The sequence below is a fragment of the Athalia rosae genome, chromosome 7, assembly GCF_917208135.1.
Source record: "Athalia rosae chromosome 7, iyAthRosa1.1, whole genome shotgun sequence".
NCBI lineage: Eukaryota > Metazoa > Arthropoda > Insecta > Hymenoptera > Athaliidae > Athalia > Athalia rosae.
The window spans coordinates 597,162-621,198 of record NC_064032.1 but is presented as its reverse complement, the minus strand read 5'-3'; the positions used below and the strand labels follow the sequence as shown (position 1 = coordinate 621,198).

Genomic DNA, 24,037 nt, shown 5'->3' with positions numbered 1-24,037 from the left:
CCGATATCGCTTTCAATCGAATTTATTCCGAGTCACCAGCCTCGCACCCTAATTTCGGAGTGTCGAATTTCATTGGCTGTACTTGTGGATAAATTTATTTAGTAACAGCACGTGTACTACGTACGCATAATTATGCCTCAAAGATATAAAGACTGACAGGTTGGGGAACTTACCGTGGTCGTTTTTTGAGCGGGTAGACAGCAAAGTTAAGATCAAATTTCAACATCCGAAGGGTATTTCATTACGTCATCGTTTGGTACTGGGGGAGTAAAATATACGACGGAAACGGAAATAGATGATCATACTTGCTCGTGGTGAGCCCACAACTGAACATTTAATGCCCCCCCCCCCAGGTAACAGCAACAACAAATCGCTTAGGTGTATCCTAATCGAGAATATCAAGCACGCGAAAGCTTTCAACTCTTATTCATACCATCAGCGAGAAATGTTTCAGATTTCATACGCACCTTATTGAGCCGATAGCGAGGACTGTTTTCCACATGTTTATTCGAAATGCAGATACGATGGAAGAATTTCTCTGGATTGCAAAACGTTGACCGTTGACGATTATTAGGAATCTTGTTAACGTTTGAAACGATTGAACACACGCTTCTTTGCTTCAAGTCCTTAGTTGATAAATTCACTATCAACGGCGCCACATTCCGATAAGGCCCAAACGCGGAGGGTAAAAAGGGGTGGAAGTGATGTTGCCATCCCTCGATAGCGGTCACCGAGTTATTCGATTCGACGATGGGGGCGGATGAATCAAAAGGCAGATGCTGGCGGATGATGGCTAGCTAAAAATATTGGTCTGACGATGCATCCTCTGTTTCCAGTTTTCCCCTTGTCATTTGCATAACATGGTCATAAAATAATAGATCAACGTCGATACAGCTCATATACGATTCACTATTCATTCCTAGATGAATTTGATCAAGGAATACGTCAATCAACATTTCGCTATAAGAATAGCAACGTGCAGTGCCTGACAGTTTGTTTGTTTATCGATGATAAAATTTCGATTGAATTTTCACGCCTCTAGGCCGTTGGGTTGGAGTGAAATGAATTAAAAATGCTTCGCGATGAGGTAAGTTCCCTGGGTGTGCCGCCAAAACTCAAATGTCACTTTTACGAAACTCTGTTATTCGAATCAGGTTATGATGATTCATAGCTACGGTTCACTGTCGGCTTTTTTGATTTTCATTAAAACTTTGTTCTTCCGTATACTCGCTTCTTTCCCTCCCCCCTCGCCACCCTGTGCATCTTTCTGTCTATTTTCAGCCCCCGTTAATCCAAGCTATATTCCATGGTAACTTGGAACAGGTTAATTCTCTTTTAATGCAGCAAGTTGCTGTCAACTTGAGAGATGCTGAACAAAGATCGCCTCTGCACGCCGCTGCATTCAGGTGAGGTATTCGAACCGGTCCCAAACAGAATTTGTTCTAATTTACTTTTTTCGTTTATTCATCAGGGGAGATCCGGCGATAATAGAGGCACTGATATCACGAGGAGCTAGCGTTAGTTGCAAGGACAACAAATGGCTGACTCCGCTGCACAGGGCTTGTCGTTCTGGGAATTGGAGTGCCGTCAATGTTCTATTGATGCATCAGGCAGATGTAAATATTCGGGATCGCAATTGGCAAACGCCACTTCATGTTGCCGCCGCAAACAATGCCGTACAGTGCGCAGAAAGCCTCATACCTCTGCAAAATATAAATATCACAGATAGGTCAGTTACTCAGTTTGGTCTTCGATCATGAAAATCTATGAATAAACAGAAATTGTAAGAATCGGTTGGTTTTAGGGGTGGTAGAACTAGTTTACATCATGCCGCCTACAATGGGCATTATGAAATGACGGAGCTGTTGGTGTCTCAAACTGGTTGCGTGGTCAATGCCTGTGACAAAAAAGAAAGGAGAGCTCTGCACTATGCCGCTCACATGGGGCATGACGCTATCGTTAAACTGCTCGTTGATAACATGGCTTCTGTCGACGTCAAGGTAAAGTCCAGGGTTTGATGTTACTTGAAAATGATCAATAATGTATACTTGAGTCGGTTCAATGAATCTTGATTTTTTAGGACCGAGAGTTGTACACTCCGTTGCATGCAGCTGTGGCATCCGGGAAAGTTAATTGCGTTTGTATCATCATAGCAGCAGGTGCTGACCTTGAGGCTAAAAATGTTTACGGCAATACACCTTTGCACATCGCATGTTTCAACGGACATGCCAACGCGGTCACAGAGTTGATCAATCACAATGCGAACATTGGTAAGTTGAGTTTGATTTCGCAACGCTATTCCGATTCAGGGCTATTTTTGGCTCCTACTGTATATGCATATCCTATTAACAAATAACCACGATAGCTTCGTTACCTTTTTCCCCCCGCAGAAGCGGTGAATTATCGTGGCCAGACACCGCTACATATCGCAGCTGCGAGCACGCATTGCGTGTGGTGCTTGGAGGTTTTATTGCATTCTGGTGCTCAAATAAACGTACAATCTCAGGATGGTCGTACCCCGTTGCATATGACTGCGATTCATGGCCGTTTTACACGCTCAAAAAGTCTGTTGGACAGAGAAGCCTCGGTTGACACGCGTGATAAGAATGGCAATACAGCTTTGCATATAGCAGCGTGGTATGCTTTACACTGATGCCTTTCAATGTTGCAAGGAGAGTCAAATTTCGTTTGTGTAGGATTTAATTTTTATGGTAATTCAGGTATGGTCATGAGTGTCTTTCGACGACTTTACTCGAACGTGGCGCTTCACCTGCCGCAAGAAACGCCGATCAAAGAACCCCACTTCACCTGAGTTGCCTTGCTGGCCACATAGAAGTAAGCGGCACGGAACAGTCGTTGATAAATTCTGTCCACTCGGATCTAAGTTAGTTAATTTAAAATTCTTTCTAGGTATGCAGAAAACTGTTGCAAGCGGATAACAGGCGAATGGATTCCAGAGACATCAGGGGTCGTACACCTTTACACTTGGCTGCATTCAAGGTTCAGAGATCGTTCAGTTGGTATCTTAAACATACGATGTCGTTACGACAACCCGAGAGTTCTTTTATGACATGAGAAATTCAAATAATTGCTCCTGAAAATCAGACGGATTTATTAAGATTATTAAATTACTCTCATTTGATCTAGGGGTCTGTCGAGTGCCTAGATTTGCTCCTGTCGAGTGGTGCAAACTTTCGGCTACCCGACAATGAAAACAGATTAGCACTGCATTACGCAGCTGGTCAAGGGCATTATCTCTGTGTTTTTACCTTGGTGGGATTCGTCAGCGACGTCAATGCCCAGGATGCCGGTGGTGCGACGCCTTTGCATCTCGCAGCTGCATCCTCGAACCCTGCCGATTCCCAATCACAGTAAGTAACCTGCAAATTCCTCTGGTGTGTTTACCTATTTTGCCCAGTTGATCAATCTGGATGAACATTGTCATCGTAGGTGCGTCCAGTATCTGCTCAAACACAAAGCGGATCCAAGACTTCGGGATAAACGTGGATTCACAGCCATTCATTATGCGGTTGCCGGTGGCAATCAACCCGCCCTCGAAGCGTTGCTTCAGGCATCGGCACCCTGCAATCCGTCTAGCCCTCATCTGTCGGCTACATCCGCGACAGGTTCGGCGGACAGCCATCATCCACCATCTCCGGCACTCACACCTCTACATCTCGCGGTATATATTTATTTTTTTATTTTTTTGTCTCGATGTTTTTAGTCATTTATCCATTGATGGGTCAATTAACTCCCCGGAATAGGCCTACCATGGGCATGCAGAAATTTTGAGACTTCTGTTGCCTCTATTTCCAAACACAAACATCAAAGAAGAGACTGGAAAAACACCGTTGGATCTGGCGTCTTACAGAGGTCATAAGGAATGCGTACAACTTTTACTAGCGCGTAATGCCATCGTCTCAGTACAGGTAAAACACTGTTACGATATTAGGTTATGTGGGCTTGAGTTTGTCGCAGTCAAGCTTGCTTGAGTTCAGCGATTCAGGTAATCATATGGAAAATAATCGATAGAATTGGTAAATTGTTTCAAGGATTCCATCACGAGAAGAACTCCTGTGCACTGCGCGGCTGCAGCTGGTCATTCCGAATGTTTGATTTTGTTATTGGAAAATTGCGAGGATCCTTCGGTTATCGATCGTTGCGATGCCAAACAACGAACCGCATTGGCTTTGGCAGTAGCAAATGCACACCTTGATTGTGCCGTGTTGCTTTTAAAATATAAGGCCGATTGCAATTTGCCCGATATAAATAAGCATACTCCATTATTTCGCGCAGCAATTCAAGGACTGCACCACAGGCTTGGGGATCTCCTCTTAAAAAATGGCGCTATCGTGGCCGTTCAAGATGCCAATGGGAAAACACCTTTGCACTTGGCAGCTGCATGTGGCAGGTAAAAAAACAATAATTAAAAAAAATTCGTGGAAATTTGTCAATCGATTTTTCATTATTTGTCACAGCCGGTCAGCCCTAGCGGCATTAATAGAAGCCGATCCCAAAGCAGCTACCTTGAAGGATGATCAGGGCTGTAACGTGTTGCATTGGGCATGCTATAACGGACATTCCGACTGTGTCGTCTATCTTCTCGAGCAAAATGTGATAGATTCTCTGGAAGGTGGGTGAGTCGTAGGTTAGGTAACGGCTGTATTCTCACCTTGGGATTCCGATTGTTTTCAGGAAATCCTTTTTCGCCGGTGCACTGCGCTGCTTATCAAGGCTCCGCCAACTGTCTGATATTATTGATCAGGAAATTTGGTGGTAGAGCGGTAGCCACGCCAAGGGACACACCCGGAGGACGTTTGCCTCTGCACGTAGCAGCGAGCGCTGGTTCGGCCGAATGTGCTCGTTTAATTTTGACCGCGGTTGGCTCAGAGGAGGCAGGTCTCGAAACCCCGGATTATGCGGGTCGAACTCCACTGCTCAGTGCCGCTGTTACGGGGCAATGCAACGCCATTGGTGAGCTGATTTCCCATTTCATAATATAACACTGAATGCCGGGCGATGTTTTTCTAGCTGCCCAGCTCCACTGTTTCAGAATTGTTGTTGGAATGGCACGCCAACGTGAGAGCCGTAGATGCCAATAAAAATACAGCGCTTCATTTGGCCTGTCAAAGACGCCAGTCACCAGCTGCTCTGGTGTTATTAGATCACATAAACGGCATGACCGTTGAAGGTGAAACGGCGCAGGAACAACAACAGCAACGTGCCTCGGTGATAAATATGGCAAACAAGCAGATGAGAACCCCGCTTCACCTTGCGGCTCGAAACGGTCTAGTTTCCGTGACTCGCAGACTCTTACAGCAGGGTGCCAGTGTAGTTGCAGTTGATGCCGATGGGCTCACACCAGCCCTTGCCTGTGCTCCGAACCCTACGGTTGCTCGCTGCCTAGCTACCATACTTGCTGCAAACGGTACGTTATCTCGAGCTTACCACAGACCGCACACTTCCTACGACAGAGAGATCTGTGCAGTTATACGATCGAATTTTATTACAGGCCAAAATTGGGATGCCACTCAAACAACTTCCATCCAGCAAACGTCTGAAGCTTACTTGAAGAATCGATCAGGAGATTCTCAGCATAGTTCAGATTCGGAATTCTATTGATGACAGACATGAGGGGCTTCGTCATCGAGCCTGAAAAATTATTGATCGTGGGCCATGAGCTGTGTTATGTCTTCCGATAGGTCCCATAGAACTGACCGTTACTGGTACAGCATGCAACTATTGCACTTCGCCTAATCATCTGCCAATTTTTTGTTGGGGGTATGTTAGATTTTAAATATGAAAGAAATTTGCCTTGATCAAAAGCTTGGTGAAAATCAAGTGTAAACTTAACTTTGCCGCGACTTGATTTTTTCAATCAGGCTTAATATGATAATACCATAGCCAACTATTTGAAGAAAAAAAATTACCGATATTTCGGAGAGATCTCTAATTATTTTACAGTCACATTATTACGTCAAAACCCAGATGTATATACCAGAATGAATATTGCTATGAAAAAAAAAGCCAAATTGAAAAAATAAGCAAAAATCGTGTGAATACGTTAGCCGAGTATAAAAAAATATTAACATTAGCTAGCGCATAGCTATTTTCTTATGTATATTTTATGAGAGCTTTCACACCGCGAAAAAACTAAGGTTGTATTCTTAGCATCGATAATAATTAGAAGGATCTGTTTTTTTTACCAATTGATTAGATAATTCGCGGTTCATGACAAATCGTAATTTGTAAAGCGCAGATTTACAATTTGATAGTCTCCCTAACGGACGATAAAATGAATAATTTAGTAACGGATAGTTAGTTCGTAATCTGAGGATATTGCGGCGATAGATTCGAGTGCGTAGGATAAATTTTTTAAAAGTAAATTAATTGTCTCGTATTTATCAAATTTGTAAGGTTTGCTTGGAGCGTGTGTGATTATTATCAATTGTATATATAGCAGAGATCTGCTAGGCTTAAGGCATGCTGCAATCGTACATAAACAACGTTCTTATGAATAAAATATTCTCATCGAATATAAGAAACCATTTTCCACCGCTATTTAAATTCTGGATTTTGTCCGCATTTTTCCCGATTTTTCAAATTCTTCCCAAATTTTGTTGATCTTTCTTTAATTCATTGTTAATTAGTTAATTTACTTATTTGCATAACTTCCGAGATCATTGGAAAGTGGCGCCGCCGAAATGATTTTGAATTTTGTTTATTCCGTTAGATGGCGGTAGGCGTTGTTGATTGCAATTGTTTAAGTTTGGCGCGTTCGAGATATTAACGGTTTATCGAAACTTTGTAATTGTGTTATTTATCTCGCGCAGTGATCAGTATATAATCCGAATTAGTAAACTATAACCGCCTAATTAGCGTCCCTTTCAATTAACCGTGCGAAACGGTTCAAACCAAATTCGAGAGAGCGAATTGTTGACCGCGAATATTACACACGCTCGAGGTACGTTAGAAGTTTGGCTAATGGCGGGCGGGCTAGAAGGAGTCCTCCGTAGTTGGAAGGTAAAAAAACTGGCATTATTCTATCAAATATTCCAATTTTCGACCCCATGTAACGAAAAACGATCATCGGGGTACGTGGATCGTATTATTTTTTAGTCGATAATGAAAATTGAGGCGTTCGGCGATCGTCCCCATTTTGGCGGATTCGAGGCCTTTTGATTCTTGATCCCGGAGGTGAATCGGGATCAAGAAAGTCGAAGTTTCTCACATCCCTAATTATTCCCCACCCTCGGAGTCGATATTTCTGCTATTTGTTCGAGCGTGCATAACACGTTTGGGCAGCAGCCGGGTAGAATTGCGAGGGTAGCGAATATCTTGAGCGAATTTTGGCCCGTTAAAGGCGATGTGACGGAATAAGTTTTGTTTTATTACGCGTGGGTGTTCGTTACCGTAACCTGCGACGTACGTACCCCCGCTGGTTATTATATTTATCAACGGTTTATGGACACGGTTATTAACTCGTCCAAAGATTCCAACCGTTGCCCCATAGAATTCACGGGGACAAGGGAGTTTGGGGAATTTGCCTATTCAACGGCAGCACCCCGCAGAGAGGGCGAATCGGGCAAATGGCGAAAAACTAATTCGACCTTCTCATTCAATCGTTGTGTAATTATAACCGCGTTCTATTATAACCCCCCGAGTCACCTCACCTCGAACATTGATAAAACGAGGTGCAAAAGGTCACCGAGGCGGATGATTAAAGCCCCAATCAAACGGGTTCCTAACGACGATGAAAGTGTCGACCTGCCCATAGACTTTAACGCGAAATTAGCCGAATTCCAAAACCTATCCAGTATAATTACCGAACAGAGTAGGAGAGCAGCTGATTAACTTTGAATTTCATCTTCTTACCAATTGATGAACGCGTTCGGTCGGTTCACCTTGTCCCGCGCCAACCCACCCCTATTTCTGTCGCTGCCGTTGGCGAATGGCAAATATCGCGTCTAGATGCGGAGCCAGTGGAAGCACAAAGCTATATTTACAGAGGTTTCTATTTTAGCGAGGGATTTCATTAACCTCCGCTTTAATATATGATGAAACGCGAGAAAATAATGGCGGAAACTCTTTCGAAAGGTCAAAATTTTTCTAAATATCCCGGTCGGCTCGGACGTAACGGTCCAAAGTACACGCGCGTTATTACTATCAAAGAGTGGAAAGAAAATAGGTGTCGAAAATTAACAGAGTCACAGACAAAAGGTACACACGTACACATACGCGGTGCAGTTTGACGAACGTATACATGCATACACACAGCTCTACGGGGTGTCCAATTTATGTCGTCTGCAGCGTATCCGGTAGCTTATTAAACGCGAGCGGTTGGTTACCGTGTCTCAAAGTGAGCCACGCCGAAGGAAAAAATAAAAAAATGAAAAAGCTATAAAAATATCCCTGCGAGACGAAGGGGAATATCCAGGAATAGGATCCCCAAGTGCATCGTAAACATTGTCCAATTACCGATCTCATATCTATATCATATTTTACTCTTTTTCTCTATAATAAATCAAAAAAAGGAAAGATAAAAAAATCATCGAGCTGTCCACGTAGATCGGCCTCTTCTGGGTTTAAAGAAACGAAATATTTCCATGTACATCGTGGCTTTTCTCCCAAATGTCTCGTCGTTATATAAAAAATAATACGTACGTATCGATCGTACATGGGTATATGTGAGGGAGAATATCGTTTGAAATATATTATTTCAATACAAGTTTTTATTGTACATATCTTGTACATATACTTTCATACGTGTCCATATAATGTCTACGCATATATGTTTTCTTTCAACGAAAACTGGAATATTTTCCCGAATGGAATATTTCTGTTTTCCATTTTTTCCATTTCTTTTCCTCTTTGGTTTTTCCGCTCAACTTCTTCAGCTCTTTCAAAAACGCTTTCGGGGCACATATTTACCACCTTTATTGTCGGTTATTTTATGCCACTTGTTCGAACTGTTTTTACTTCTGTTATTTCTTTTTTACTATTTTATTTATTCGTTTATTCTTATCCTTCTACACGGAAAAAAATACAACAAACAAATACGTGAACAAACGTAGAAAAAAAAGGGAAAAGTAAATAAAAGTCTGCAGTATAAGTCGAAAGATAAAATGCGTCACACGTATAAAATGTATTGCCGGTAGAGTATATTGCAAAACGTGAGCAGAAACAACAATTACTACATTGCGCTTACTCTCCTTCAATTTATTAGAATGGATCATCCTCCATTGACGAGTCTTGGGAGTTTTATTTTTTTTTTTCTCCCTTTCTTTCAACTCATTTTTGTCCACGTATACGAGATACCCCGTGCGCATAAAGTACCGTGTACCTCGTAAGGGTGGAAAAATATTTGTTCAAGACTTTTAAAAATTTTTCCCCTCCTTTAAAAATACGAGAAAAAAATAAGGGTGAAACGGAAGAAAAAAACGTTCGAAGGCAAAAGAATAAAGAAGAGAAACCGAATAAATGGAAACAAAAATAAATAATGTAAATGATGATGCGAAACGTGAAACGACGATATTCCCATGCCTGTATTTTGAATGAATGTAATTACTTTTTTAATCTCTGTAATTCACGATTCCGTATAATTTATAATCCGTACGCATAATCATGATGAATATTTGAAACGATAGAATACTCTCCGACCAAATCGAATGATAAATATACACGATAACCGTACCGCGTTGATTAGAAAATGATTAACGATTGATCGTAGAAAATTAAAAATCAAAAGTCGACGATCCATGAATTTCTATCAATTTGACGGAATACCGGGGGCGAGCTATTTGTACGGATGTAAAATGAGAGAGAAAGAAAGGCGAATAAATCGAATGAAGGGGAAACCCTATGTACGTCTTCGGTTGCGAGCTTCTGAAATTTAGTTTGGAAAACTCTTATCGTAATAGAGTATCCGCAGAACGCGTAGGGTACGTACGTCGAAGCGTGTACGGGGTGGTTGAAACGGAGACGAGATAAAAGCGAGAGAAAAAACGAAGAAGCGAATGGAAGGAAATGTGGAAGAAGCGCGAGGACCCCGCATGAGCGAAATGCAGGGGGAAAAGCTGATTCGGTGCCGTTGGATAGATCATTATATTCATATGCATGTACGTCTACTATGTACACGTCGTCGTTTTGTAAGTCTCCATGGCAACCTCTCGCCGTTTCTGACGTCACTATATATATGCCCCTATCCCGTAATTCCTCTATTTCACTATTCATATACATTATCGCACGTTTGTACGTGTACACGGTGTACGCACGTACGCGATACAATCGAGATCCCTTTCATTTTTTTTTCTCCCTTATCGCCTCGCTTTATTCGTTCACATCATCTGAATCTAAATCTTCATCCCCATTCTCCGTACCTACCTATCTACCTACCTACCTACCGTATAGGTAACACACGTAGAACGGACTCGTCGTTAAATGTGAACAGACGACGTAGACGTTGATCCAACGCTCTCTTCTCCTTGTTTGATCGACAAACATCAATTCGCCTTTCTTCTTCCCCCCCCTTCTCGTCTCACTTTTCTTCTCTATTTTATTTGCCCGTTTTTTTCTTCTCTTCGGACGTTCCAGAATCCAGAGAGATGAGACCGGGCTTATCAAGCCCTTCCGCGTACTCGTGACATCCGAAGTGGCCCTCGCCCATCCATGTCGTATCGGGTGCCTCACATTTATTTATTGTCAGGTAGACAAACGTGTATATCGAGGGAAAAATATCGCGGGAAGTGAGTCCTGCGGATCGAGTGGTCATTCGGAAAACCAAAGTTATATCAATGTCCTTCCAACCGTACCGTTGTCCTTACCCCTCTTGTCGTTAATTTTTCCCTCGCTCTCGACTCCGCGCGACAACTTTTCGTACGATTCACGTCGTACCTTTCGTTGTTAAAGGATAAGAGATTGGCAAAAATTGGCTGAGAAAAAATTTTGCACCGGGATATCGTACCAGGTGCGATACGTATAACAACTTATCATACGGAGGCTGCGTCTTGCAGTTTCAAACTTTCGTTGTTAGCGTAATCTTCGCGGCGTTTATATCGAGACGATTTATCTTGATTTTGTACAAAAGTCGGATTTATCCCTCCGTGCATTTTCTCCATCGGGAGATTTATTTTACCTGTATCATTTTTAGCGAGTCTTATTTCTTTTGCGATACCCATAATTAACTTCCCGCAAATATCTCCTCTATACGGTACGCCGAAAGGGGATGTACTTCAACGATACGCAAAGTTTAGGGTAGATATTATTAATTAGATTTCCAACACTCGCCCTCGAAATTATGTACAGGCGTAATTTTGTACGTTAATAAATATCTACAGGTGTACACGGGAGATACCATACACACCGTAACGACCGAAGTAATCAACGAAAAGAATTTCATTAATTTAATAAAAAAAAATTCGTAATTATTCTCAATACCGTTATCGTTGTTCATGCATACTATCCCGCTCCTTAATTTTATCTGAAACAACGTGATAATTTTTTTCGTATATACCCCTCGAAGAAAACATCCCCGCGAATTGAAACAGAAGGAGAAAAAAAAAGCCCAAAGAAGGGAAAGAGAAAACAATGCGTGGAATTTGAAAAATTCATATTTCGTTGAGAGTTGACACAATATACGTGCGCTTGAGCACCCATACTCGCAGAGATCCCTCTCGAGAGCCGTTTTTGATGTTTCTTCTGATTTTCTTACTCTCGAAAATTATTCAACTTTCCTTTTTTTCTCGCAGGAACACTTACACACGAGCAAAGTGTCGGGGTAATTTCTTGAATTTTTTTCTTTTCCCCTCCCATTCCGAAATACGGGGTGGTCGTCACGTCACCAGTTGCTTCTTTGAATACGTACAAGAAAGCGTATAGACGTCGTCGTCGTCGCTTTTTCGGCGTATACGTACCCACCCCCTGCATCACCCCCCTTAATCCCTCCCCCTCCCTCCCTCCCTCCCTCCCTCCGCCCCGAGGTTAGTTCTTCTCCCTTCTTCTCAAAGGGCCCTCGTTCCCTCGCGGACGGGGTGCGGGTCAGGGGAGAACGGGGTTCGGGTTCGGGGCCGGAAGGTTGGAGGGCAGGGACCGGGGGGTTGGAAGGGAACGGAGTTCGTCCCCGCGACGCAACACCCACGGGAAAATTGTGGCAAGCCACGCCCCCCCACCCTTACCCAGAACCTCGTCCCTTCGTCACCCGCAGGTTTATATAAGAGTGAATTTCTGGTGGCGCGCGTCACTCGCAACTCCGGCAGCAACCCGCTAACGAGTCGTATAATAAAAATATTATACGTAATATCATTATTATACCAATAGTATAACATTAATTGGGAGATCGAACAAAAAATTTTCATTGCTCGTTGCGTAAAATAAACCGAAAAGAGATTTTTTTATTTTTTTTTCGAATCGAAAGAGGCTGATAGAGAGACAGAGAAATTGAAGAAAAACGCTGAATAATATACGTATCTGTATATATATATTTAGGGGGTTGTTGTATACCAAAAAAATATACAATTTTAACAATAATTGTATCAGATTTATTCAAAGGGCAGAAAGAAAAGTAATATATACCTGTACTTAGCTACATGGTAAATTAGGAAGTGAGTGACGATACATACGGCGTATTATTTAGGGGAGAGTTTGTGTGATTTTTTTGTACCTTTGTTTTTCTGAAATCCATTGAAAATCACCTGTAATTCCATTGAAATACGGTGGACGGTAGAGCGAGGGAGAAGATAGATTAATTAGAAGTACAATTGTCGAATAATTCGAGAATCAGGAGCGCATTATGAAGACCGGTTTGATAGCGATCGCCTGCATTTTTTTCGTTGTGTTAGCCGATCACTGTGGTTACGCTAATCCGTACTTCGACGACGGTGAGTGTTAACGTTTGATTTTGGGGGATGATAAAATATTCCTTAATCGGGGAAACGACGAAACGAGAAGAGAGAGAAAATCACGCACGAATAATCGCTCGTTATTTTTTTATCGAAAGTCAATCGATCGAAATAGATTGAGCGATGATGTACGAGGCGTACAAGTTGCGATAACGTACGCTTCGCTTTAATAATTTAATAGCGCAATATCGACACTCGACGACTTTAACGTATCCAACAAGTGGGACTCGACGTGGATTGATGTACGCGTACACCCCGTGCAATCTAGGGTCCTTACTGATAATGTCTTTTTTGCATTCGTGAAACCGAGAGAATTGGGAACGTAACATTTTAATCCTATAAAAGCTCCCTCGTGGCCCTGCCAATTTTCCATCCCGAGTGGGGCGAAAAAAAAAGGCCAAAAGTAAAAAAACCCCCCCTGTCATTTGAATGTAAAATTTGGTGGGCCGTGGGGACCGGGTATATCGAGTCGAAATTGAGATACAGGGCTCTTTTATAGTTGAATAAAATTTGTCTTTCGAATGAACGAAGAGAAAAAAACCGGTTAAACATTCAAAAGACTCAATGTAAAAGTAACGTCAATTTTACAGAGGACGATGGACTCGCCGAAACTGGGGATTATTCCGACAACGCTTTGGATCGACTTTTACACGTAGCCCAACAAAAGTGAGTTAACTCCGTTGAGATGTTGATATATTTCAAATTGAGAACAGTAACGTTATTGCATATGAGTACGTATCGTAGTCGTATAGTTACCAAAAACTTTGATTCTTTTTTCCTTTCTTCTCCAATTTCTCATTCATTTCTCTTTTTCATCTTTGCATGTCGTTCGTGACGTCGTACGACGATGGAATGCACGTACGTCGTATCTAGTCGTATTTCAAAGGTCACCCGATCCACGATCCCAGGACCTCTTCGTTTCTCCCCAGCTTAAGTTTAATTTTATTAATGCGTAGCGTAGCGCGTTACCTGGGTAGTTTTAGGTGCGTGTGTCGGTGTGAAGCTTTATTTTTAAATTCTGATTATCCTAATCTCGGGTAGACGTTCGTCTTTGATTTATTTGTTCAGACGCGCTTGTGTGCCCCGTGGGGGTAACTGCGATCATCGACCGAACGATTGCTGCTTCAACTCCAGCTGTCGTTGTAACTTGTGGGGTTCTAATTGCCGCTGTCAACGGATGGGACTTTTCCAAAAATGGGGATAAGGAAACCCGTAGATCTACTCTTCCGAAACAGAAAAACAAAAAAAAAAAAAGAAAAAAAACGAAACAACAAAATGAAAATTAAGAAACCACAAAAAAAAAAAAAAAAACCATAAACCACAACCGCAACTACAATTGAAATATATACCGTATCGAAATCATCATAGATAATCGATGAAACGATCAACGATCGATCAGTTTTAAAAAATTATAGAAAGCAAAAAAGAAATTAAGAACTTGACAAATTTCAATTCCATTTAATATGGATAAAAAAATATCAGCGAATATTTTTTCCTCAAAAGAATTACATACATTCATATCAAATATAAATATACACATATACATATGCATAAATTAAATATAAACTCACAATCGGATATGAAAGAAAAAAGGAAATTCAACTCATCATTATTGTTCTAATTATAATGATTCTAAATGAAATTATGTAATCGTTTAAATGAAACTTATATTCAAATTATTATTACACGCGACTACATAGGTATATAGTATACATATAAACGACCATGGCAAGATTAAACGGCTATCGAACGTTTGGCTACCACATTTTTATTATTCTATAGTTTCATTCGTTTGCTTATCAATTTTCTTACTGAGACGATAGTAATTTAGAAATTCGTTAAATACATACGATATACATGTACGTAGATGAAAGTGCAGAAGAGAAACAATTATTATGAACTTCGAACTTTCTATTCTAATATTTTCTTTTACAATAGCCTAGTAACGCCCAATCATAGAATCAAGTGCCAAAAGTGGTAGTCAAATTTGAAAGTTATATATTGGTACAATTTTGAGCTTCGCAACATTCGGAATAATAATTATTATTATCATTGTTATTATAAATTATATAGACATATACACACCTATAGTCATGCGCTATTTCAAATATATGTAAAGAAAATTAAAGCAAAAAAATTGTTCATCGCGTCGCGTCGACTCCGCCTATAAAATTAACGATAAAGAGAAAACGAAAATTCTTTTAAAATTCAAAAAGAGAAGAAGAGCTGCATTCTGAATGGGGATATCTCCAGCCACATCTTCCAATCAGATTGTCACGTCTCTCCTTGAAATTATAAATTTTGTCTGGAAAAAATCAATCTAATCATACAATGAATAAGGATGATACGTCGGGATGACGATTTTAAAAAATTAGAAAAAAAATAACCCAGAAGGAAACGAAGAATAGAAATACTAGACATGAAAGACAATAGCAAACATCTGGTGGTGAAGAAGGAAGGAATGGGAAAATTAAGTCGAAACAAATTTGATGAATAAAAAACTAAAAAAAAAAAAAAACCAAGAACATATAGAGAATGGAAACCAAAAAACAGTACCTATAGAAATTTAGAAAAAAAACTACATACTATCAGTATATGTATGATTATATATTATACGAGAAATACGATATACATATGATAATATATGTGCAGTTTCATTCCTATATGTGAGAAAACCAAAGAAGATGAATAACTAGATCGATGGAACAAAAAAATAAATTAATAGAAAAATCGTATTGTTATTATTATTGTCATTATGTGTCAATTAATTGTGACTAATTAATATTATATACATTGAAAAAAAAATAACAGAAAAAACAGACACACAAAACAACAGTGAAAAGAAAGAGAAGAATAGATACACAGGTATATACTTATGTACTACACGAATAGTACGTAATGATGATGATGATAACATATACACACACACGTACATAGTATATAAATTATATTCTGTAAAACAGCATAAAATCTATATATACATATTATTTGTATATATGATTTATATGTAAATTATATTATAACTATTACACATGCCAAATGTATCGATAAGATAATATGTGTATAACGATAAATGGGTGTATGTAATGTATCATGGGAATATATATATACATAAATATATATACACACACACACATAATACACAGAACCAAGAGATAAAAAGAAAAAACTACAACATTAACAAAATGATATGTATAAATTAAATATATATATATACATGAAATAAATAATGTAAAATAATATGTAGATTCCCCTGAACTGTGTTGTGTGTGTATACCTGTGTACATAATTTGGAAAACAAAGAATTTTCGATTTTATTTCTTAATTTTGTCAAGATTTTTGTTTTTCAATACAACGGTGTATGATCGTGCAGCAGCAACAGCAGCAGCAGTTATACCATACCGTACCCATATCATACGACCTGCGTAAACGTCCACCCCTTATCGTTAATTCAGGTTTCTAATTTTCATTATAAAGTTTCGTATAGATGTAACAAACTCTATTAAGGTATGATAATTAGTTTTGATTTTGAAAGTGCTTTTAGAAACTTGGGAAGAAGGTACGGTGTACCCGTACTACGCAAACGTCCCTACATATAGGTATATAAACTGCGGGTTTCGTTATTTTCCAAAATCTCGTGGAAAACCATAGTTATTATTATTACCGTTATTATTATCGTTGCTTCCACCGAATATCTTGATAAAGTATCTCATATATTTTATATATACCTTGTACCTGTACGTATACGATGTCGAGTAAGTACATACATACGACTATTCCAGGCTCAAGTCTCTTCGGAACTCACGGGTCATCCGGGTTCCCGGAGATGGAGGAGGGATTTTCACGGATTTTATGGAGTGGCCATGCGACGAGATAAGTGCTTAATCTTGACGAACAGTTCGGTTGACGCCATATACACAGGTATGTATCCGTCCACGCGAGAAAATATCCCGGTAGGAAATCCTTTTGTACGTACACATGTGTTCATATACCAACAAAACATTCCCACAGGATAATGTGGGGAACAACGGGAAAACACATCGGGGGATTTGAGACGGACACACAATCGTTGAATGAAATACGACGATGTCAATTCTTCGATTCCGATCTTATCGTTGTGGCGGCAGGTTTGCTAGATACGAGGTTAAATTTGTTGACCTCAAGATTCGACCCACACCTTTGTAACTTCACCACGTATTCGTCGTCATCAACATCGACTCGACTCGACTTCGTCGTCGTTGTTGTTTACACGGGTTACGCGACAAGTTAAAGCTCAAGCCGATCCGCCCCTCCTCTCCACGGTAAGACCTAATTTTATTCGCGTAATGCTTTGCACCAGATGTCCCTCCTCCTGGGTTTATGAATGACGAGAATTTTTATAGTTTTATACATACGTACCATACTTCCTACATAGGTGCGTCGTGACTCACGATCAACAGATGATACGATACGATTAATCAATTACCTATTTAGGTAAGTGGAACGTCCCGAGCTAATTTGAAAAGGCAAGAAAAAAGTCATTCTACATTAGAATCGCATATATCGCAGCATCTAGTTTGATTGTTGTCACGTTTAGTTTTTTTTTTTTTTCTCTTTATTACATGCTACCTCGTAACTCAACTCCACGTTATTCACCTATACATACTTGTGGTATATATTATGTGGGTCAATTTATGCCCAACCCTATTATAGGTCACGACGTGTACATACCTATGTACGTGGGTATACATATGTATGTAGATGACAAAATGTATTTCGTAACAGCTCTACGATAATTGTCGTGAAGATTGAAGGAAAGAATCTGACTAATTTTTACGATTATTTATTTTTTTATTCTTCTCTCTTTCTGTCGTTGAATGAACTTCATTATTTCGTAATGATTTAGAAAAATAACTGTGACCGATAACTCGCGTTGCGCATCGACTGTATAATATACAAGTATACAAATATAAATAAGTACAATATGATATCTGCAGAAAAGTTGCTATTTCAGAATGAAACCATGAGATAACGGCTCTCGGATTACGGTGTTGCTGGTCTTGCATTGGAGGGAATGGTACGAAGCTAGCCGTGTAACGGCTGTCTCACCTATACCTGGATATACATAGGTATGTCTCTGCGTACACCGTACCTTTTATATGCTCGCAACTCTTGCACTAGATGAATCGTCCCATCAACTATATCAAGGAAAATAATATAAAATAGGAGATTAGACAGTAGGGTGGGTTAAAGAAAAACTTTATTGCTGGAAGTACCCCACTTGATTAATTATTTATTCAGAAAACCGATCGATTGCATGAGTAGATAATTTTGGCTTTCGGAGATGATTATATGTGAGATTACTCTTGGAGAACCAAAAAGAAATTTGATTTGTACGTTATAAAAGAAGGAAATTTTTCAAATGTGGAAAAAATATTTTTTACTTGATATTTTGAGGTAGCCCACTCGTTTTTTGAACAAATAATTAATCGAATCCAAATTAATCAATATCTAAAAATTGTCGATTGTGATTGTTTTTTACTCGTTCACTGTTCAAAATTTTTTTCCTATTATTTTTGTAATTCAAGTATAAAATCGAAAAATGATATGCTCTTATTTTTACTTAAAATTGAAGTTGAGTCGGGGAGCCCGAGCTTTGCTGGAGTCTGGTAGCCAGGAGCGTAGCGCTTTGTTGTGAGACGTCACCTTGGGAGCTGAGCAGAGGTGACGCCCCACAACAAACCGCGCGCCCGTGGCTACCTGACTCCAGCAAAACTCGGGTTTGCTGGTGAATTGAGTAATTCGAATAATATTTCGACCCATGCATGGATTGCGACGAATCAAAGTGTGTCTACGACTAAAACCAAGCGATATGTCTTCATTTTTCTGCTCCCAACAGCGAATAATTGATGATTGCTCGATCGATTGCATGAGTAAATGATTTTGGCTTTCAGATTTGGATTCCTTAGCTGATTATACGTGAGATTACCCTTGAAAAGCCAAAAAAAAAGCGATTTTTGAGTGAACAAAAAATCGATTTTTGGGCCAAAAGTGAAGTAGTTTAAGAATTGATTGCAATACACTTTTCTGACGTATTTTGACCTCAGGAATCCGAATCTGAAAGAAAAATTGACCTATCTATAAAATTGACCGAGTTATCGCCAATTTTCAGCTTTTTGGGGTCAAAAATAAAAAATTGATTGTTTAGTCTATCTGAATGTGATTTGAGCTCAGGAATCTGAATCCGAAAGAAAAATTGATCTATTTTGAAAAATGACCGAGTTATCGTCGAATTATCCCATTTTTTGGCATAAATTTGAGGATATCTCGAAGGGAAAAAATCGTAGCTCAATTTGGACAACGGATTCGTGTTCCTAAGGTCAAAATACATAAGAAAAGTGCCATAAGATCAATTTTAAAAAATAAAACTTTTTGCCCAAAATTTGAGATTTTTCCAAGGGGTACCCCTTACGATTTTTTCAAATTTTGGCCGAAAATTTTTATTTTTTAAAATTGATCGTATGGCACTTTTCTTATGTAATTTGACCTCAGGAACACGAATCCGTTGTCCAATTTGAGCTACGATTTTTTCCCTTCGAGATATCTCCATTTTTATGCCAAAAAATGCGAAAAAATGGGGATAACTCGGTCAATTTTGAAGATAGTTCAATTTTTCTTTCAGATTCGGATTCCTGAGGTCAAAATACGTCAGAAAAGTGTATTGCAATCAATTCTTAAACTACTTCACTTTTGGCCCAAAAATCGATTTTTTGTTCACTCAAAAATCGATTTTTTTTTGGCTTTTCAAGGGTAATCTCACGTATAATCAGCTAAGGAATCCAAATCTGAAAGCCAAAATCATTTACTCATGCAATCGATCGAGCAATCATCAATTATTCGCTGTTGGGAGCAGAAAAATGAAGACATATCGCTTGGTTTTAGTCGTAGACACACTTTGATTCGTCGCAATCCATGCATGGGTCGAAATATTATTCGAATTACTCAATTCACCAGCAAACCCGAGTTTTGCTGGAGTTAGGTAGCCACGGGCGCGCGGTTTGTTATGGGGCGTCACCTCTGCTCAGCCTCCAAGGTGACGTCTCACAACAAAGCGCTACGCTCCTGGCTACCAGACTCCAGCAAAGCTCGGGCTCTCCGACTCAACTTCAATTTTAAGTAAAAATAAGAGCATGTCATTTTTTGATTTTATACTTGAATTACAAAAATAATAGGAAAAAAATTTTGAACAGTGAACGAGTAAAAAACAATCACAATCGACAATTTTTAGATATTGATTAATTTGGATTCGATTAATTATTTGTTCAAAAAACGAGTGGGCTACCTCAAAATATCAAGTAAAAAATGTTTTTTCCACATTTGAAAAATTTCCTTCTTTTATAACGTACAAATCAAATTTCTTTTTGGTTCTCCAAGAGTAATCTCACATATAATCATCTCCGAAAGCCAAAATTATCTACTCATGCAATCGATCGGTTTTCTGAATAAATAATTAATCAAGTGGGGTACTTCCAGCAATAAAGTTTTTTTCAACCCAGCCTATTAGACAGAGAATAGTAACACTGCGTCTTCGTACAGACGACGTTCGTTACGAGAGCATGGTAAAAAAAAACCAAATTCTCTCGAGATAATTACTTAACAAACCACAGCTACGAATGTGGTGCATAGGAATATCATAGCGTAAATTTTTTAACATTCTATAAAACAAAGGAAATACCTTCGATCCCACGAAGCATAAAATAATTCTCTCGTTCGCCTTTTATCATAGAAATATATAATCAACTTTTCTAGTACATCAAACTACGTAAGTTTCACACAAAAACGTACCGTTCTGTTTGAAACCCTGTAAATTTTTACCGTCACCCCGATTTCCATTTATGTAGCATACTCATGAGTGTGTGTACACACAAGTTCGTCGGTTTCCACAGTGACGAAATGGGATTCTATCTATTTATTTATTTACTTATTTATTTATGTGCAATGTCACGCAATTTTTTCCACAATTCTTTTATCACACGTTGACACGTCGTAGCATTTTTTATTCCTTTTCCTAGCGAGCGAGAAATATAAAAATTATAATAGAGAATCAAACAGTAATCTCGAAAACAATGTACCTGCAATGAAACATACATTCCTATGCACACACGTACGTGAATATCTATAGAAAGATAAAATGATAATAATTGAGACCGAAGAGGAAACTGCGACAGACTCTTTTTCTCCTTTTCATATTTTTCCTCATACGTTTCTCTTTCTTTCTTTCATTCCTCCTCAGTTACTTCACCTACTCCGAGGAGGAGAAGGTACAGTTTCGGAAGGAGTAGGTTGTCAGGTGGGGAAGTAGGTGGCTCAGGTGAGAAAGGGCGAGAGAGGGAGGGGGCTAATGTTGGAAAGAGGAATTATAATCCAACGATATGTAGACGTACGTACAGAGAGAGATGGAGTGACGGAGAGGGAAAGAGACGACACGTATCTAGGTGTGTGCAGGTGAAATAATGTTGGAAAGTATCTGGTGGTGAATTCTTTTCGTTTCTGTATAAATAGATGTATGGATAAGTAGGTGGATGGACAGAAGTACGTGTGTACGAAGTTTTCAACCTTGCATACTACATTTTACTTCATACTTTACAGTCGTACTTTACTCTTCTGGGAGTGTCCGAGAACGACGACGACGACGACGACGACGAGGAGGAAGAAGTGGCGAGAGAGAGAAGAAAAATAGAAGAAGAAGCGAACGTGGCGCACGGTACCTTCGGCACCGGTGACGGCATTGAGTTGCAACTAGCGGTTTCGTTCAGTGCTGCCCATCGCGCAGGCCTGCGCGGTAACGTATTTTTGTTATTCTTTTTGTTACTATATAACAGAATATATTTATTAAAATTATTTATCGATACGCGCGTACAAAAATAATATATATATATATATACACATACGAGAAGATATGTAAAATACAACAAACGAGCTATTGGCAACGAAAAACTTTATTGTTTTGTGCGTTGTGTGTGTAAAACTTTATTTTTTGGTGTCTAATTATAAACAAAACACCGTGAAAAGTTTGGCAAATAATCTTATTTGAAACAGAGCGTTATAAAACGAAGGAAAAGTGAAAGATTGTGCAAATTATTTCTAAACTCGGAGTCAAATATGTAAGACGCAAAAGTTTGCGCAGTGCATCTATCTCTGTGTGAGTGTGTTGCAGTTTTTCATTCGATTTTCTTTCAAATTTGTTTTCCTTCCGGTTTGTCGTAACTAAAAATAATTGATCGACCTATTTATTCTTGTGATCGAGAACGCCTTAGTTTTATTATGTGATTTAAGAATGACGAATAATCTTCGAATAACGGCAATCGACGTACAGGTTTTTCTTATACGTCTCATGTTTTCTTTTTCATGAAATTCAAATGCCTACCTTTCTTATCATCCAGTTGACACCTGGCAGTTGTCTCAATATGCTGTTAATCGTTATTACCGACACATACCTGCGAGTGTTTGACGGTTCAAATTTAAATTGAGACGAAAAAAGGCGTTCCAATCACATGAGTGATTTCAGTTAATTAACTATTCATATTCTAAAAAACGAAGTTTTTTTCCCCGTGACTTATATGCCGCCATTTAAATGAAAATTTTATAACAAATAACGCGATATTCGACGCGGTCGGATCAACGAACATTCGATGATTTAAAACTGTGAAATAAGGACCTAATAATTGTTGATTAATTGAAGTTTTTTCATTTTTAGGATTTACATTTACATAGATACCGAAAGTGCAGGTTAAGAGAGTGATGATTAAAATGGAATTTTCACCTTCGACGACGACGACGATGATGATGATGATGATGATAGTGATGATGATGAAAGATTGGTAATGACGTAAGCGGATTAGTGTCTAAAATAATAAAACAGAGGTCGTCGAGCATCGAAATATAAAAGGATCGATTCTTTTCTACGCGGTATATCCACAACCCTCAACGTAGTATCTACACCGTCGACAAAAGGGATGAAAAACTGAAAGAGTTTTATAGAAAAATTCCATGGAAGAAGAGGGATAAAAAAAACTGAGTCACCAAATGAATAAATTAAAAGTAAGTCGTGAATGCAAGCTTGAGGTATTCGTTTTTGAAAAGTTTCAACATTCGCAAATTTTTTAATATACCTACATTTACATTACCCATAAATTGATAAGAACAAAAAGAAAAGGAATACGACGTTAATTTTAAATACAAATAACTCGATTACGAAACAACCGAGTTTCATTACTGCGGACGTAGCCTAGAATCGATATAGGTATAAGTATAAACGCATACCACATGGGAATGAAAACGGTTCAGTGAATTGTTCGGTATATACGGGGTGTCTATTCAATAACGGCATAACGAGAAATTCAATACAAAGAATCTCTGAATGAAAAAAAAAGCCAACGGACTAGAATCTTGGTTATGACTGAAACATTTTTTGTTTAAATAGCGAGTTGCGTCGTGTGTCTCCGGCTCCTTCTATACGTACACATTAACCGGAAAGATAACCGCGACTTGGTTTTAAATAAAATAAAATTAAAGCAAAAAAAAAAAACAAGAAGAAGAAGAAACGAAGGAAAAAAAAAAATAATAAAATCGTTTATTTTCAGCAAGGGCGAAAGATCGCAAAAACCGGTTCCGACTTCCATACACTCGTGGTGCAGGTTATCCTACGGGAGAGAGAAGAGAGAGCAACGTAGTCGTACGTACGCATACAGATAAAATACGTAGTAATCGAATAGACTTGGGAAAAATTTGAAAAAAAAAACGAAAAGAAAAGAGAAGAAGCTAGACGAAACGACCAAGGAGGCGAGGAGACTTGAAAAATAGACGAAACAAAATCGAAAGCCAAAAAAACGTTGAATCGTTACGAGATGAACGTACGCGACGATGTGAGGAAAGTGATAAACGGAGGGGGCCTTTACCTGTACACGTCTTGAATACCGAGGATGTTGGAACACGAAAATCATACGAGGATACGAGAATTGCAGCACGAAGACATCGGGTAGTGAGTGCGAGGAAAAAAAAAGGAGGTAAATCAAAATAAAAATATCTAATGAAATAAAGTAAAATAAAGCGTTTGCGGAAAAAGAGGTACAAAAGAGGACGGGGATTCGTCTGCGAGATTT

At 39.2% G+C, this 24,037-nt stretch overlaps 2 protein-coding genes across 6 annotated transcripts in view; one reads left to right on the top strand and one right to left on the bottom strand.

The window, feature by feature from the left end:
• The window catches only part of LOC105683887 (protein shank), a 51,949-nt gene extending 51,306 nt beyond the window's left edge, over positions 1–643 (bottom strand). The window contains exon 1 of one of the 2 annotated variants that reach the window (XM_048658646.1): positions 468–643. The gene's annotated coding sequence lies outside the window, so the exon portion shown is untranslated. Of the gene's footprint in view, positions 1–173; positions 343–467 lie in introns of those variants that run through there. The other variant, XM_048658647.1, reaches the window with a different exon arrangement.
• A 155-nt stretch (positions 644–798) lies between these two features.
• On the top strand, positions 799–23,687 carry LOC105683892 (serine/threonine-protein phosphatase 6 regulatory ankyrin repeat subunit A-like). 4 transcript variants are annotated; one of them, XM_048658659.1, is made up of 24 exons: positions 799–1,087; positions 1,282–1,406; positions 1,472–1,729; positions 1,805–2,000; positions 2,081–2,270; positions 2,391–2,637; positions 2,721–2,835; positions 2,911–3,000; positions 3,148–3,371; positions 3,451–3,682; positions 3,765–3,929; positions 4,053–4,411; positions 4,479–4,633; positions 4,696–4,974; positions 5,054–5,428; positions 5,513–7,023; positions 13,487–13,562; positions 16,679–16,817; positions 16,908–17,197; positions 17,890–18,004; positions 21,169–21,370; positions 21,525–21,717; positions 22,633–22,976; positions 23,519–23,687. In XM_048658659.1, the coding sequence occupies exons 1-16, from the start codon at positions 1,073–1,075 to the stop codon at positions 5,620–5,622; spliced, it is 3,135 nt and encodes a 1,044-aa protein (XP_048514616.1). In that variant the 5' UTR covers positions 799–1,072; the 3' UTR covers positions 5,623–7,023; positions 13,487–13,562; positions 16,679–16,817; positions 16,908–17,197; positions 17,890–18,004; positions 21,169–21,370; positions 21,525–21,717; positions 22,633–22,976; positions 23,519–23,687. The 4 variants fall into 4 exon arrangements, with proteins under 4 accessions (XP_048514616.1, XP_048514615.1, XP_048514617.1 ...); XM_048658658.1 differs by having other exon boundaries at positions 16,679–17,197; XM_048658660.1 differs by having other exon boundaries at positions 16,679–17,197; positions 21,169–21,380.
• Positions 23,688–24,037: the final 350 nt, after the last annotated feature.

Coding starts and splice junctions, on each gene's coding strand:
- LOC105683892 (XM_048658659.1), top strand. Junction 2,638..2,720: donor GCTTTGCATATAGCAGCGTG/GTATGCTTTACA, acceptor ATGGTAATTCAG/GTATGGTCATGAGTGTCTTT. Junction 3,683..3,764: donor TCACACCTCTACATCTCGCG/GTATATATTTAT, acceptor TCCCCGGAATAG/GCCTACCATGGGCATGCAGA.